Genomic DNA, 17,410 nt, shown 5'->3' with positions numbered 1-17,410 from the left:
CCATCTTTCAACCCAAAGAATAAGAATCATGGTCTTATGATAAATACAACTAGTTTCATATTTATGCAAGCCACTAGTTTCATATTTATGCAAGTAGGGGGCTTTTCTGATGACAAGAAAGAGGTAAGGTTATTTCAAGTTTGGCTTATGAAATGCATAACACAACTTTCTTGTGTTTTCTTGGCCAATAACGGAAAGCTGAAGATTTCACGATTTCTTCACCATGTTATTCTACCTTGTTGCTGTCAGTATCTTAGTGGTCTATGGGCTGGATCTTGCTACCTGCTATTTTTAAAGAAGTATTATTACTTTGTTAGGGCAAACATGAAATACTGCTTTTAAAGATCTTTTTAAAGTTTCATGATCTTTCAAAAGATTCTTAGAGGCTTATCAAGCTCCAAGACAGCTGGAATTAAATTCACAGTATTCTCTCTATGTTTCTGAGACAGTGAATCAATCTGTGGCAAGTGAAGTTTTCAGTGATCTTCAGAAGGAGACAGAGGAGGAACACCTTGGATGAATTAGTGCACAAAATTAGTTGGTGACATCTTATTTTTTACTTTCATCCAAACTGGGAGACCATGTGATGCCTACAGGTGAGTTTTTTAATGTCAAATCCTAGAGGTGAACATATGTGATGGAGAGTGTTGTATCCAGGGTGATCTGTTCAAAACCGGGACTTAAGAAAAATGACTGGGTGACTACAAGGTACGTAGTGCTCATTCTGCAGTTTTGCCCTTGATCCACCGACTTACAAAGAAAAATTCAACTGCTTAACTTTCTGTTTCCTCCAGTGCTTAGATTTCCTTATGGAAGGAGCAGAAGAGACCGAGTGAACTGGCAGACCTCGTGGTCTTCCACTTCTCCTTCAGTGGCCTTGCCAGAAACATCACTCATTCTGCAAATCTGTCCTTTACTAATCTTTCCTGCAGGTAAGGAGGGTGCTGAGAGTCATGGAGAATCAGGTAATTCACTGGGACACATGAATAGGTATTAGTGAATAAAGGAAATTAAGCTGCATATGTTCTTCCTTCTCCATGTCACTTGCTTCACAGGAGTGCCATCAATATAAGGGGGAAGCGATAAAATTGGAACAGTATTCTAGCCTTCAGACTTCACATTTCCCTAGCAGAGATTAATGGGAATCACATTCCCTATTGTACACAGAGCACAAAGAGACAATAATGCACATGCCTCTAAAGTGTGGGTACTCCTTCCAAAAGAATGGGAATTAACAACAAATTTGAAAAAGCCGTGAATTGCAGTACCTTTCATGTGTTATTTCTGCAGAATTCATCCCCTCTCCCCCTTATTCAATGTAAATAAACTATTTAAGTCCAAAGATGCAAGGAGTTTACTGTAAAATCTGGATGGTTCTTTGTGATCCATTTCTTTCCTCACTCTGAAATCCTGATCAGGCAAGTGGAGAAAATACCCCAGGAGACTATATCATAAGCAGGAGCCATGTACCAGTCTGTGAGGTTAACAGATGAGAGGATGGGAAGAGCATACGTATTACATCATTAAATAGAAAACAATGAAAGTCAATCTTTGAAGTCATATTTTTTTGAGAGCAGCAGAAAGACTGAAATGGGAAAATGAATATGAAGATGGTGCCCTGAACTCCTCAAAGCACTGTGGATCTTCATTTTTGTTTATATTATCATCATAAACTGAAAAAGAAGAAGAAAAGAAGCCAATATTGGGCAATATATAATTTCTCCAACAACTCCCACACTTGTGAACCCTGAATATGTAATATTTGGTACAAGCAAGTTTTATAAGTGTCCAAAGCACAGCTAGGTTTGTGAAAGAGCTCATTTCTTCCTTCTGCTGCTTTTCATTACATTTACTATAGGTCCAAGGTCTTCCAAGAATTGATTCGTCAACAAGAAGAGAAGAACATGCTCCATTAAATCACCAGGAATAAAACTGGCAAATATTGACCTGTCAGACATAAGATGCTGAGAGGTTGGAGAGATGCATAACAATATACTTAGATGCTTAGATGAGCATTTTGTGGAATTTGTGTCTTTGTGCTTTTGTTGTTTCTTGGTGAGCTGAAAAGGGACAATACAAAATGCTCTCAGAACTCAAATAAGTGCTTCCTCTACCTTACCAAAGCACAGCAAAAGAAGATGAAAGGAGAAGAAAACCAAGGTTATTAAAATTGGAATCTATAAATCCACAAACAACTCTGATTGATAGAAAGAATAACTCAATGACTTCCTCATAAAATATGAGTGTATGGTTTGGCTTTTACAAGCTACCACTCATATTGCTAGCCCTATTTCCAGGCTGTTCCTTGCACTCTGCCTGTCAATCTGCCCGTGTGGACGTTAAGTTTACTCAAGTTGAGTGATCTTTGGAGCTTAGCTTGGGCATTTGTAGCATACCGACATCCTAATCCGTGACCTAAGTGCTGTAAAATTATTTGCTAATACAATAAGAAACAGTACAATTTACAAAAAAAGAAGCTTGAAGGACAAAACTTTAGGATTTGAACACATAGACTACTACATCCATTTTGGAGTGCTGGCACAAATGATGGTGCTCGCTGCTAGTTACATTTATTTTAAATTTTAAACAAGGTAATAAAGTTGGCCCACAAGTGAAAGAAAGGAACCTTAAATATTTATCCAGTATAATCCTATTGTTTTAATAGTGTAATGCATACTGATTCTTAATTATAAATGTACCAATGATGCTTGGCAAAATGTCATCCTGTGACTAATAAAAATATATAGCATGTTAGGAAAGAGCACTTTATAACATGATAAATATTAATGTGGCATAAAAAAGGTGAAAATTAGTGAGGGCAAATAAGAGAAAACAATGAGGAAGGTAATGGTTTATACTGTCTAGGGGACTGCAGGGGTACAAATATTATTTATTTTGGTTGCTCATCATCCTCCCATTCATCCCTTTTGTTCTCAGAATTTACGTGTTGCACCCTCAAAAGCTTTGGGCACAGCAAGGATTTCTATGTTATCTATTTGTCTCAGTGTATAAAATCAGTCTTGACTGGAGTTTGTAAGTCCTGATACAGGACAAGTAACTGATGAACTGTAATAAATAGAAATAGCCTTAAAATATAGTAGGAAGTAGGGAGACTGGGCGACAGACCCAACAGCATAAGGAAAAAAGACTGTAAAGACTCTCCACTGATGCAGATGTGGTCAGTTAAAGGCCCTTCTTTGTAGCATCCTTAGCACTTGCAGATGTATGTGCTGCTCATGTATATTGACTTTTTGTCTACACCACAGCCAATCCGTATGAGACACAATGGAGGAGAGAAAGACTCTAAGTACTTGGAAAGTGTAACGGGCTTAAGGTGCCAGTCTGATGAATAAACACATGGCAAATATTTATCGAGGTAACAAAATGGAAAACTGATGCTGGTTTGTTTGAGTTTGTATTTTCAGCATTTAATATGTGTGAATGTGTAGAATGTTTCTGCTGTATATTTGTTTCTTTATAAAAATTTGAGTAAAGAAGAGTTTGTTTTGTTCTTTTGGTCCCAAATGAGTAAAATCTTGGCTGCATAGACTGTCTGGTGGAAAACAGGAAGAGGACAAGAACCTTGAAGGCTCAGTTCAGACTCAGATCTAAAGTAAGTAGATGGTGTCAAAAGTTTAGAACCTAATAGGATAAAGTAATCTCTTCACCATTTTAAAGTAGTTTAAATTTATATTAATCTTCATGTGTTTCCTAATAATATCATAAAGAAGAAACCCTACAAATTTTGAAGGAAAACTAGAATTTCCATGACCCTTGCTCTTTGAGTTTGTTGGGCAGCCTAAACTTCCTTTCTGACCTGTTCACATGTATGCTGGCTGTAGAGCCACTTTTTCATATAGATAAAGATGGTCTCAAAATGTGCCATAGACTTCTGTCATGCCTTCTGCACTAAAATGCTCTTAAATACTGTCAATTACCACCCTCTGTGCAATCAGAAACAGGTCTATCCAAGACACTCTACTTAGTTAAGCTAGAGTAAAAGAGTGTATGCAAAAGAGTTATGACTTTAGATGGCATACTGTAATATGGACTCCATGAACATCTTATGACATTTTCTGAGTGATAAATGAGATAGTAAATGTAAAAAGCCATTATATTGCAAGGTAATTAATTATTTTGCCAGTTTTGGAGAGTTTTGCCAGTTAGACAATTATTTATTGTAACGATTAGTTGAAACAAGAAATATATACATTCATGAAACATTACTGTTTTCTAATTAAATTATAATAAGGTACAAATTACTGTGATATGGTTTTTTTATCACTAGAAAACTAAATGTGGTATATTAAAATAAAGTTTGCTGATTTTAAGTGCATTTACTTTTGTGGAGTTTGTATTTGAAAACTGGTAAATAATGGTCCTATTTTCGATATATTTGTGAAGTTACTGAAGTCAATATGAAGATCCTTACTTCTGTATAATTTTATATATCAAAAATACAGATTGGTATGACTCATAGTCAATGCCTCATGTTGGAATTAATATCAGGATAGTAAAATAAGTAGAATGATCTTGGCTTACTAAGAAGACTTTAATAGGTCAACAGTTTATGCATGTCTTTCAACAGGAACCTAGGAAAAAATCCTGACAAAAATCTGTAGTGGATTATGGACAAATTGACACAATGTCACATATTCAGAATTCATCTTTAAAAAGTTACAGATTATTAAGGAAAAAAAGAACAACAAAATTTTTGAGGCTTTAATTAAAGAGAGAAAAAGCCATTCTTCATAATTATGAAAAAGTAGAGATTCCTAATTTCCTAAACCAAGCCTCCCACTGACATCATAAAAAGAACTATAAAGTTGTGAAACATCCCATCTCATCATAGATACCTGATTTTTTTATACTTCTACCTCAGTGAAGACTTCTTCACTGGTTTTCTTTTAATCTTATTCTGCACTAAATATGTCCACATATGGAGCTACTCTGGAAAATGCTATAAATTTACACTCTTCTTTTATCCCAAATATCTTTCAAGTGAAGACAAGCCCCAAGGCAAAGACATGGCTTTTTTTTCCCCATGAATCACAGTGGAAAACCCTGTTAACCCCACTATTCAGACTCCTACGCTCTCTGGGCTCTCTGTCTGCTCACTTAACTGCCCGCAGAGAAAGACTTCCTCACTTTTACAAAATAGTTTTGGGGTAAACATCCTGTTTTAGCTCCTGCCACAGCAAACTGCTTCCTTAGTAATTTATTGTGAGATCAGGTGTTGAAAATAATTGTAGGAATCTATCCTTTACTATGAATGAATAATGGTGTAGAGATCTGCTAAAACCACTTTGTTTCATCATCAGACAATGTGCTGGCTATGAAATTCACCTTGTTACACTGGACTTCCAAACCCTGGAAGGGAGGGTATGGCCACGTTGGAACATTTACGTTCATATCTATTCTTATCTTTTCAAAGAAAAAGGATGGCTATTGATTTCAGCACTTGCAAATCACATGTGACATACCAGTGTAATGCAGTTGCAAGCTGAATCGATGTCAAACCTTCTGGATGCAGAGCTTTTAGAGGGATCTGCGTACACAGAAGTATGAGAGAATGTTTCTGCTGCGTGCCCATGACATCATTCCTTGCATTCCTATTCCTGTATGCACATATGTTGCCTCTTAGAGAAGAGATAGGGAAAAACTCTGTGCTCTGTGTTACATCCCTTTGCTTCCCAGAGTAAGAAACCTTGTCAACTGGAGCCTGATTCCCTCCCATAGCTACAGTATGGGAGAAAGGAAGAAATATTTGACCTGAACACAGGCCTATTGTACCCAAATTCATGGCTTAGCTAGCATCTTCCCAGTGGAGTACGTTCAGCAGATAAGGATGGAAAACTGCCTCCATCACCACTAGACTTATCGACTTCCAAAAGATTGTGTCTCAGTCCTTATCAACAGGTGTGTACAACCACTGGTGAACAAGGTGCATGACAGCACAATGTACAATTGAATTGTTTGGAGCTTTTCTCAACCGCCTGCCATCATCCTTCTGCCATTTTCACAAATGAGTGAGCAGTCCTGTGTATCTTGTGGACAAATGTGAAGTCCAGAGTTCATTCTCTGCCTTATGAATTGCAGTTTCACAAGGCACTGCAGCCCCTGACCCCACCAGGAATTCCTGTCATGATCCCTGCACTTCTCCCACATGTACTGCCATTCCTCCAGCTCTGCAAAAGCAGGCTGATAAGGGTGTGAGAGACACCACTGGCATCCCAAGTACGCTAACAGAACTCCTCATCTCTAGTTACTGCAGCCTCGAGCATGCTCTCCTGGTGGGGATCACTCCAAACCTCACATACTACCCTTTCTAAGGGGACCAGGTTTCTGTCTCCTTGCTGTGTCCCTGAGGGACGCAAGGGCTGTCCTCTCCACCATCTCCTGTGAGGATTTCCCCCTCCAGCTTCTTCCTGAGGTACTCGCAGAGCTTTGACGTGATATGGCCTCCAACTCCCTTCATCTGATCTGTCCAAAAGGACTTCATCACCATTTCTTTGTCTCCTCTTGTACCCCCAAATGGTACAGCTTTCCTTATTTTCCTGTCTCAGCATTGCTCCTATAGAGAAACAGCTTTTCTTCTGATCTCCTGGTTTTGGTTTGGTTTTTTGTTGTTGTTTTTTTTTTTTTTTTTTTTGTGTTTTGGTTTTTTTTTTTCCCCCTAGATGTCATACAATTACAGCCTGAAACTCATTGAACAGAGCATCAGCGTTATAAAGTTAATAAGATTCAAAAAGGGGCTGCATAAACACACATAATTTATATAGACATCAAACCCACTCAACGTTGTCAAAGTGAACAACAAAACAAACAAATGAAGCTCATTTCCAAAACAAAGCCCACACAAACACTCAAGACATAACAACTCTGGTATTTCAGGATTTAAACTGATCTCCAACTAACCGAGATTAGAATGAGGCCTAAAGCAGAGGGCAGATAATCCCACATCTGCCTAATACGAAGTTTCTTGCACCCTCCTCTGTCTGTTAAACTCCAAAGATAGGATACTGAACCAAAGAGATTTGGCCTTTCTTCCCACCAATGTTATATTACCCTGAAGGGATGCTTTGGGCTTCTTCTTGCCCATCTCTTCCTTTGTTTGAGATCCTCAAACTCTGCAGCTTCCTCTTGTCTTCCTCCCCCAGCCCTACCCATCCCCTCTAATCTCCACAGGGGTTTCTATATTAGTCTGAGTGGCTGCATAGGTCTCAGCCTCCATCTAGGGGGATTAAACTTAATTTATCCTCTTAACTCAGCAACAACTTCCTCGCCGAATCCTCTCCCTAGCTTCGCCTTTGCCCCGGTACTTGGCTTCACTTCAGCCCCGTCTCTTTCAGGAAGCCAGGGTTAAAAAAGGAAGAAACCGTGAATCCCAGTGTCAATGCCCACGTCCCGGGGAAAGAAGCAGCCGAGCTGGGGTCCCGCAGGACGGGAGGGAGCCGAGGATAGACCCTGGCCAGGGAGCAGGCAGGAATGGGCAGGGTGTCACTGCTGAGGAAGGGGTGACACCCCGCCCCGCGGTGCTCGGGGGAGTCCCGGCTGTCCACCCTGCAGGCAGGGCCTGCCTGACGAGGGGTCAACACCGGTAGCGGGGTGACCGGGCAGGGGACATTCTGGCACCCTGTCAGCGCAGGGCTAGGGCAGCTGCGCCCTGGGGGAGGTGCCGAGCTGTGCCCAGCGCCGCCGCTGCGGTAATCCCATCAAAGGGCCCGACCCAGCCTCCTCCCCCCTTCTCTTTCCTCCCTTCCCTTCTTTTCTCTTCCTTCCCTCCCCGACCCTGCCCGGCTCGGGTGCAAGCCGCGCCGCTCTACTCCGCTCCGCTCCGCGCCGGCTCCAGCTCCCCTCTCGGGCGCCGGCGGGACAACGCGGCGCACATGGAGGTACAGGGCCGCTGCCGCCACCGCTACCGCTGCCTCGCCTCGTTGCTGCTTCTGGCTGCGTGCCTCGGGTCCGCGGCGGTGCCGCGGAGGAGCATCCCCCGCCGGCAAGGTAGGGCAGCCGGTGATGCGGGATTCGAGATGCCCCCTTCCTGCGCCACGCTTGCACCCCGCGAAGTTTCGCGTCCCTTTAAAACTAGCGTCGCAGCGGGCTTGGGTGGAGACGCCGGCGGGGCCGGGGCTACGCGGCGGGCAGCGGCGGGTCCGGTCGTGTATGAGATGACCTCGCCCGTGAGCCTCGGGCGCATCCAGCCCACAGCGGGTCCGGCCGGCCGGGAGAGCGCCGCTCCCTGCCCTTCCCTGCAAGCCCGTGCTTTGTTCCCCCACCCGGGGGTGAGGGAGGATGCCCAGGCAGTGGCAGGGAGTGTGCCACTGAAAGTGGTAAAGTTGCAGGATCAGTGAAGGATCTATTTTCTCAGGCACTTAACACCCATGCCGGTGGGTTCACCCAAGTTACAGACCAGGACGCGACTGCCGCTACTGCGGAAGAGATTGGCAAAATTTTTACCCGTTTTTCCCTGAAGCCCATAACCTGTGGTGCTGCGTGAGCTGAGTTAGGAGCCAGGTGAACCTCTGTGCCGGCCGGAGGTTTCCTGTCGGCAGGGCTGTGCTTTTGCTGTGACATTTATGTGTGTGGTAGCCAGTAATGTAATACATAGAGCAGGAAATGTGAAAGAAAAATGGCTAGGGAAGCAATAATTTCATCAAAAAAAAGTAGTTTTTGTGTACCCAGGCATGATGTGGGGTGCTCCAAGGTCCTGCTTCTGGCTGAGCACTACCTATGACCTGTGAGAGAGTTCCCACGGCTGTTGCAGGGTTTTGCACCTTGACCAAGGTGGTGGTATGTGGTCCATAGTGGCTGAAAGTTAAAACCCTGGACTCTTAGCAGCTCCTTCAGCCCCTGCAGCTGCAGTGTATGGAGCAGTAAGGTAAAATGTAAACAGTGAGATGGGGTGCAGTGTGAGGCGGAGTTTGACATTTTGCATACTTGAAAAATTGTGGTGCTAGAAGGAAATAATGATGCCCAAGACTGTCACAGACTCTGGTACTATCCTGAAGTCTTTATCTCTGAGTTCACCATGATCAGATCAATCAAAAACATAACAAGTTTAGTTAATTCTGCCTCAGCTCCCAAAGTGTTTGCAGCTTCAGACACATTTTGTATATATTCCACAGTGTTAAAAGATTTGTATTGTTGCTTTTTAGAATAAGTATTGTGCATTCTTTTGCTCTTTTGAAAAAAAAAAAAAAAATTGAAACAACAAATGCCTGTACAGTTGGAAACTTAATACTTAAATAAAGTCTGAGCTTAAAGCCCTTACTGGACAGATGGCTAATTTTACTGGTCTGACCTTGTCGCTTAAGGATCTAGTCCCATGATCCTTGGTTGTCATAATAGCTGCCATTAAGTACTTGAGGAAATTAGGTAGACTGTAGTTGTGAATGAGATGATCTGTAGTTTATGTTAAAATACTATATATGTGGAGTTGGGGCTGGAAATGTGTAGATATTTGTAAATATTCCTCTACATGTGGGTGTACTTGTTTCCCCTAATCAGAACAGAATGTCAGACCTAGGTGAAGTGTATTCCTGTGCATTAAATTACAACAGTTTAAAGCTTGGAAACATTTTTTTTTTTTTTAGTATTGTGGAGGAGATGAATTAATATGCCAATATCGTGTTTACCTTACTTTTACTAGCTACACAATTTATGTTAATTTTTTTTTAATTTTTATAACTGATTTATTTGAGGTTCACTGTCTTATTAAATTGTTCCTTTTCTACTTCTTTTGCTGTATAAGATTTATATGGGAACAATTCTTTTCAAAATCTGTGCAAACATTTGAAAATCCACTTGTACCAAGATTTGAAGTCCCCCAGACAGTATGTGTGCAGCCATATATGATTTAAATCCCATCTGCACTCTGCCAAGGGCAGTTGGAATTGTGGGCTTTTGAGAATCCCATGGCTGGGCTCCTACTGTGAAATGTTGCTGTCAAAACACTGAGAACACATATAGTTCTGGGTAGCTCGTGTCTCTGCCTTGCTCTGCAGCGTATCCCATGCTGGGCAGTTAAAAGTGAAAAGAGACTATGATTTACCATCCAAAAGCAATGGGTGAAGAAGAGATAACATAGCTAAAAGTTCTTTAAGATTTCCAAGCCCCTCTTTCATGTTTCCCATTTAATACCAATAAATTGAGACTTCTGCAAGAATTGTAACTAAGGTGAAAGCAAGAGGTTATATTGAGAGAGAAGTGATAAAAATAGTTCATTTTCAGTAACAGAATCTGACTGGGAGGTCCTGTTGGTCAAAAGAAAAAAGATAGTCAAATGCATCTCCATTTTTCCAAGGTTTTTTGTTCAAGGCTTAGTTTACAAAGATCAATTTTGCAATCCCGAAAAGTAAGCAGAGCAAGAAAGCTGTTTGCAAAGTAACAAATAAAATATATGGCTAAATGGCCACAAATGCAGCTTCTTAAATTAAACTTCCGGGGAAAATCTGTCGTGCTCAAATTTGAAACATCCTGATGACTGCTAAACTCATTTGAACATTTATTTACAGTTACAAGATACATTTGCTGGCAACAAGGAAATGGGATGACAGACACGTTGGGAAGGGCTTAAAACAAATCCTTAGACACTGTGTGGTGAATAGCGTAGTTGGGAACAGATTAGGCTAGGATTCTCTACATCTTGTACTCTCAGAAGCTGGCAGTCATTCTGCTGCTTTCACGTTATTTTCTTGTTTTTGCCTTCTGCAAAGACACAGGTTTTCACTGTTTCTGCTTCAAGTTTCAGTCACTTGGTTGAAGGCTGGGAAGTCTAGACTGAGCCCCCAGTGTGTAATACTACTACTAATATAAACACAATAATAATTGAATTTTAATGGTTCTATGATTTTAGAGCCTTATAGGGCAAAGATCTGACCACTTAGTCAATTTCCCATGGATGTTCATGGCATGAACTTGTTGCACTATATTGCATTGCTACTTTCTTAGTAACAGTGTCAAATTCCAGTGCCCTGTAGAATATTAAAACTGTTGAGTTGGTCTGCACAGAGAAAATAAAATATTCATATTTGATGCCTAGGAAACCTTTATTATTGTTATTATGCTTGCCAACTAATACAAATAAAGATTTGGGTTGTATTGTATTGTATTTATTTCGCAGATGTCCATAACAGTAGACATCACTGGCTTTGTGTGTAAATGCTGAAGGAATCAGACTGGTTAGAGTCTGAAGGCTTTACAAGAGTGTAGCACTCAATATCCGTGCCAGATTTCTGAAAGGGCCCATATCCCTGGTGAGCACTATAGTAAATAACTTTTTTTTCCTAAGAACTTGGCACTGTGATACTTGAATTCTTTAGAAAATCTGGCTATATAGTAAGAACTGCTGGATATGGAACACTTTTGAAAGTCTAGTCTTATTTAGGTATCAGAATACCTTGAAAATCAGGTCTACAGATATGAAAAATGTAGTAGTCTTTATGAAAGAAGGTGCTTACTTGAGTTCTTAAATATTAGGATTTTTTTGGAAAGACCATAGAATGAGTTGTAATTCACTGTCATAATAAATCCCACATGGAAAGCTTGCAGGGGTGAGGTTGATCTGCTGCTGAATGTGAGGTGTCTGAGAAAAGATATTAATCTGAAGCTGAATGATTCCTAACGCAAGGGCAGCAGAGCTGGCAGAGACAGTGCACATCTGTGAGCTAAAACTAATAAAGAAGATGTGAATAATTTATATGGGGGAAGAATAATATAATTCTTTTATTGTTTCAGACATTTGCCAAAGCTGGGGCTATCAGACTACACTGTTCTATGTCTCTGGTGCCAGTAAAATCAATCAAGCAGGGATTATATATGTATTTGCTGTTTATTGCATTTGAGTGTAAGTTGGGTCACAACACTATGTGACATTTTCATTCTGATTGGACCTGCTCTAGTACCTCGGGGATCCATACTCTGGTAAATCCTGCTAGCACTGATCAATTCCATCACCACCTTGCGCAGGTGCGAGCATTCCCCTAATACCCTCTGGGCCAACAATGAGTATGCACTGAATTATTTCACTTGAGCATGTTACTTAGCATGTCACTGTTAATCACTCATTTCGAAGTATGTTTTCTGACTTTAGTTAGTCTTACTTTCAGCAAAATGTGTTGTATCCTTTCCATCCTGAAATTGCTATCTTCTTCTGTAATAAGAAAGTTTTGGTAAATGTCTTACTTGGGCAGCATTTTGCAAATGCCACCTCTAAAACTACTAGAGAGACTTCCACCAGTGTTCAGAAAGGCAAAAATAGCCAAGGCATTTTTAAAAATTGGTGGAAATATATCTATACCAGATACAGGGATTTCCAGTGATGCTTCGGAGGAGAAAGGTTGTTTTGGAGTTAAGGCACTAGAGTGACCCTTTGGAAGTCTTTTTGTCCTGAGGCTGTCACAGATTTGTTTTGAGGGTTTACCAGCCCTTCCCAGGCCAGATTTTCAGTTTTCACAGTGGGGTTACAATGGTTTTGTGCTTTTAACCTTTTCCAACCAAGCCATGTTAGACAGTAATAGGACTTCTGTAGGATGCTCAGCACAGCTGTACCCCTATTTTAGTCAAGACTACTAGGCACTACTTTAGTTATAATAGGTAGGTTAATGCCTCCATATGTTAGATCATACCTTGCTGAAAAAAAAACCCCTCTTTTTCTCTGGTAGATACACAGTGACACTGGACTACACATGGCACAGTGTACTGTGTACTGTGCACAGTTCGTTAGGAGTGAGTACATCCGAAGATCAGATTCATTTTCTTAGACTTACTGGTAGGGATTTGGAGTGTCAGTCACCCAAAAGACATCCTTTGCTCTCTGAGGAGCAAGAGAGTACCCTGCTGTCATAAAACATCAAATTTCAGTGGATGACATCTCTTCAGTATCCCACAAACTCATCAGTCAGCTGAACGCATACTTGGGAGTTTCTCATTCCTCAGATCATGCTTGTGTTGGAACTCAACCTTATACCTAATTCTGCTTATATCTGTTTAATGTGGTTCTACTGAACATAGTAATAAACAAAGGATGACTAACATTGTTGCTTCATGATTAAGACTCAAAACAGGACTGTTAGGACCTTTTCACAGCTTTTCTGCTACAACGAAGTGAAACACTAAAATGGTTATAGAAAGGTTTTCTCATATTGAAAAGTTAGTAAAATCTATCAAAGATGCCTGTAATCTGAGTAAATTACCATGAAAAAGTCTTTGCAGATTTTATTAGTTCACATATAAATTTGGTGCAGTATTTACCAGGGAATGTGCAATGGTGGTCTGTGATCACGTAACAAAAGTCTTTTCAAACCATAGGCATGCAGGGGTCTATATTAGCTATGTGATCTTGAATAAAATTTCCTCATGGTTTTCTATGCAAACAAATTATCTGTCTGGACGAAAAACCCAACAAACACAAACCAAACCAAACAAAACACAAAACACATTCTTCATAATTAATTCCAAAAGAAAAGAAATGCTTTTGAGTAAGAATAGGCAAGATTTGATTTATTTTTTATTTTAAGTGAAGATGCTTACACACAAACACTAGGTTAGTTGTAATACTTACGAGAACATCCAGACCACTGCAAAAGATGAACATTATTTTTTCAGACTTTGCAGAGTTACTAAGGTGAGAACAAGCACAGCTGAATTCATCTTTGAAAGTAACTGCTTCAGAAGGGCATAAGCCACTAAAAATTGGAGGCTTAGGGGGAAAGCTCCATCGCAACAAGCAGGTAACTAACTCAAATCTAGGTAATGATACAGTGTGTGATGATCCAGAAACTCTGCAAGTGAGTGGTCTGCAGCGTGAAATACAACAAGTTCATACCAGTACTTCTACTGAGAGCAGTAAGAACAACTGATGAGGAAGACTCCTTGGGATACTGGTCTGCAATGAAAGAGAAATTCACACAATATTGACCTAGGGAGGCTTTCATTCAAAAGCAAGAGGACAGCTATGGGGCTGTGAGAGAAACCAAGTTAGTGGCTTGCTGCCATGTGCTTGGATAGTCAAAATTCACTGGCTTTGTTTTCTTAAAAATACCATTTATTTGAGCATTGCCGGAAGTTATCCTGGATTATTTTTGGAAGTAGAAGAGATAAACCATATGCTGGTGCTAACATATTCTGCACGTGGCTTTCTGGGTGTACCACCAAATGGTGATAGAGCGCCTTTCCACTTATACATGTTAACCTTATAGTTAATAAACACTTTTTAAACAACAGTGCAGATAACAGTCACGTTAACAGCAATTCTTGCAAGAAGTAGACACCAAATGGTTCTGAGTTTCTCTGTGTCCTCAGAGGATAGTCACACTGGTGTAACTCACACAGAAAGACCTCTGAGGCTGGAAGAGTCCCAGGCCAGATTATTCTTAACACTTCTTCTGATTTTTAAAGTCATTTAAAATTGCTGGCACCTGTGAAAATGATGGTACAGTCACATATCAACACCTGTGTATATTTGGAACTTGCAATTTGAACTGTCTTTCTAAAATGAGGGGAAATGAGCATCTTCTGAATGTTCAGCAGGCTGTTTTCAAATACAGAAAACAGTCCAATTCTTCTAATGTGTCAGAGGCATTATTACACATACAAAGTTTAAAACCAAGACTGGCTTTGTGTTGCTGAGCTCAAAAACCTTCTAAAAAAAATCCTAAGGGCAAAGATTATAGAGAATTTCACTGAAGTGAAATTCTTTCATGCAAAAATTATTTCAACTGGAAGATCATTTCAGGAAAAAAAACAGGAATAAAACCTGTCAAACTGCAAATCGTGGAAAGTAACTGTCTGGGACCAAAACTTTTATGGTTTAATTAGAGATAGCAGAAGCCAGAATTTGTTACTTGGAATAGAATGTGAGCTCTGTTTCATATTCTGCTTTCTAGATAATCACAGGAGAAGGCAATATGTTTCTAAAAATAAGCAGTCTTTTTATGAAGACAACTATTTACAGAGATGGTGACATTGCAGCTGGTACTCCAGCCATGCACAGAGGCAAATGTTAGTTCCCACTCCAGTTTCATGACATTCCAGTTCACACATGAACCTGTTGTTTGCAGGTTGCTACTCTTCTCATCTTAATTGAGCTGTCATAATGGCAGTGCTATGGTATGGTGCCCTCAACAATTGCAACTCTTTATATATGTGCTAAATGACTTCTTAGCAGGCTGAGATGAGAGTGTCCAAGCCATTCAAACCTCTGTAAAGCTGCAGGACAAAATGATCAGAAAGAGGATGGAGGAAGACAACTGCAGAATATAAGGGGCTCTTCCAGTCACTTCTGGACAGAGAACTGGACAGCACCTAAACTGGGCAGAAAGGGGAAAAGAACAAGCCATTTGAACCAGCTAATGCCAAGAGAAGGGCATAGCTTGCATGGTGAGGCAGCCCTGGTAGAGGCTGAGGCCAAAGGGTTGGACTCTTCAGGCTGCAGAAGCCAACATGCCAGTGGAGCAGGGAATGCTTTGAGAGGACTAGGGAGTATTAGATACTAGCTTTGTGGACGTAATGGCTGTGTCTGGGCCATTTGTTGTTTGTTTCCTTATGTATCTAGTCTTCACGCTGACACATATTCCATGTCTTATTGTCTCTTGCAACAAAGAAGGTTTCGTCCCTCAGTCTTTCTCCCAGCTTTCACATCCCACTGCTTGTTGCTGGCTCTTTGGATACACAGCCACATCCCACACTAAATTAATGCAGGGAGTCAGGTTTAAAAAGTACGTCTATTTCAGTCACTTAGTAGAGACAAAGAATTTCCTCTGTGGTTTTCACTAATACTGCTGGTGAATGGAGGGACTTGCTGACTGCAGAAGGTAGTGAAATTATCCTGTTTGTTATGGAGGAACTGAGTTGGAGAAGAATTTCTTGCTCCTTGAGATGATGCCAGATTTCCTCCCTGACCTGGCCTTCAGCAGCCTTTCGTAAAATCACAGTTGCAATTGAACTGGTTTCTCCAGTCTTGTTAGGATTGCTGTGCCATGGCAGCCTTTGTGCCCTTGCCACAAAAAGTGCAGCAGCACCCTGCCCTGTGTTAGGAGGAGTGTTGCCAGCAGGTCAAGGGAGGTGGTTCTTCCTCGCTGCTGAGCACTGGTGGGCACATCTGCAGTACTGGGTCCAGTTCTGGGCTGCCCAGTACAAAAGAAGACAGGGACATACTGGAGCAAGCCCAGCAGTGGGCCACGAAGGTGATTAAAGGACTGGAGCATCTCTGGTATGGGAAGGACTGAAAGGAACCCTTCATCCTGGAGACTAAAAGGCTTGGGGGGATCTTACTGTTGTATATAAATACCTGATGGAGTGAGTAATGAAGATTGAGCCAGGCTCTTCTCAGTGGTGCCCTGTGACATGACTGGAGGCAATGGACACAGCCTGAAAACAGGAAATTCCATTCAAACATTAGAAAGACTTCTTTACTGTGAGGGTGACTGAGCATTTGCTCAGAGGAGTTGTGGAGTCTCCATCCTTGGAGATATTAAAAACTCGTTAGGCAAAATCTTGAGCAACCTGCTACGGTTGAGCCTGCTCTGAGCGGGGTTTTGGACTAGGTGGTCTCCAGAGGTGCCTTCCAGCCTCACGCTCTCTATGTTTTTACAGGCTGTCATAAGTATGCCTTGAAAATATCTGTTTGAACTCTTGCGTTTAGCTTCTTTTGAGGTGTCCTCCACTCTGTCATGGACTGAAAACACCAGCTGGACCAACTGGTCTGCTTTCTCCAGATAAGCATGTGTTTGCTTTACCTGTGATCAGTACAAAGATGTTCAGTGAGAGGCTGCTACCATTTGGGGTAGTTGTATGCGGTCTGTGCCAAAACCACAGGGAAAACCAACCCACACCTTTATTTTTGTGGTACTCTCTAGGGCACAACCAGATTGTTTGTGTCCACCAATAATGAGCTTCAAAACAGTTCCTCAGGACTTGCAGGGATTGTGGGAACCCAAGATGCTATGTGTCTTATTCACACCCTGCACATTTGTTGCTTGTCACATGGTCAGCTTTGTTCTCTTTGTACTTTAATCTTCGTGTGTGTGCGCCCATAATTGCCGAGTTTTTCTACTTGACCATTTTTCCAGAAGCTCGCCTTGAATTTTTTTTCTTATACCAAATAAGCTATTTCTTCAAGAGCTGTTCTGTATTGTGTATCAGTGAGAGAGAAATTTGTAGTAGATAAAGCAAAGAGATTAAGACACATCAAGGAGAACATTTTTCAAGCAGCATGAACAATTTTACCATGGTTCCCATTGAAGGTGATAAGCTTTGGATAGTGAACATGTGAAAAATAAACCTTTAAGTGATATTGATTGGTGGAAAAATAAACTTTCAAGTTATTTATTTGGTGTTTTTACAGTTTTTCCGGCCTTTTTGTTTATATATATCTTTTATCTGTGTAATGAAGCTGTATTTTTTTATA

General features: G+C 41.0%; 1 protein-coding gene across 1 annotated transcript in view; it reads left to right on the top strand.

The window, feature by feature from the left end:
* The first annotated feature begins 7,887 nt into the window (after positions 1 to 7,887).
* EGFLAM (EGF like, fibronectin type III and laminin G domains) overlaps positions 7,888 to 17,410 on the top strand; it is a 76,302-nt gene continuing 66,779 nt past the window's right edge. Inside the window, exon 1 of the mRNA XM_030469871.1 lies at positions 7,888 to 8,004. Coding sequence (XP_030325731.1) covers positions 7,890 to 8,004 — 115 coding nt within the window. The 5' untranslated portion in view covers positions 7,888 to 7,889. The remainder of the gene's footprint in view (positions 8,005 to 17,410) is intronic.

Source organism: Strigops habroptila, chromosome Z (genome assembly GCF_004027225.2).
Source record: "Strigops habroptila isolate Jane chromosome Z, bStrHab1.2.pri, whole genome shotgun sequence".
In the NCBI taxonomy this organism is placed as follows: domain Eukaryota; kingdom Metazoa; phylum Chordata; class Aves; order Psittaciformes; family Psittacidae; genus Strigops; species Strigops habroptila.
This window is presented reverse-complemented; position numbering and strand designations above follow the sequence as displayed.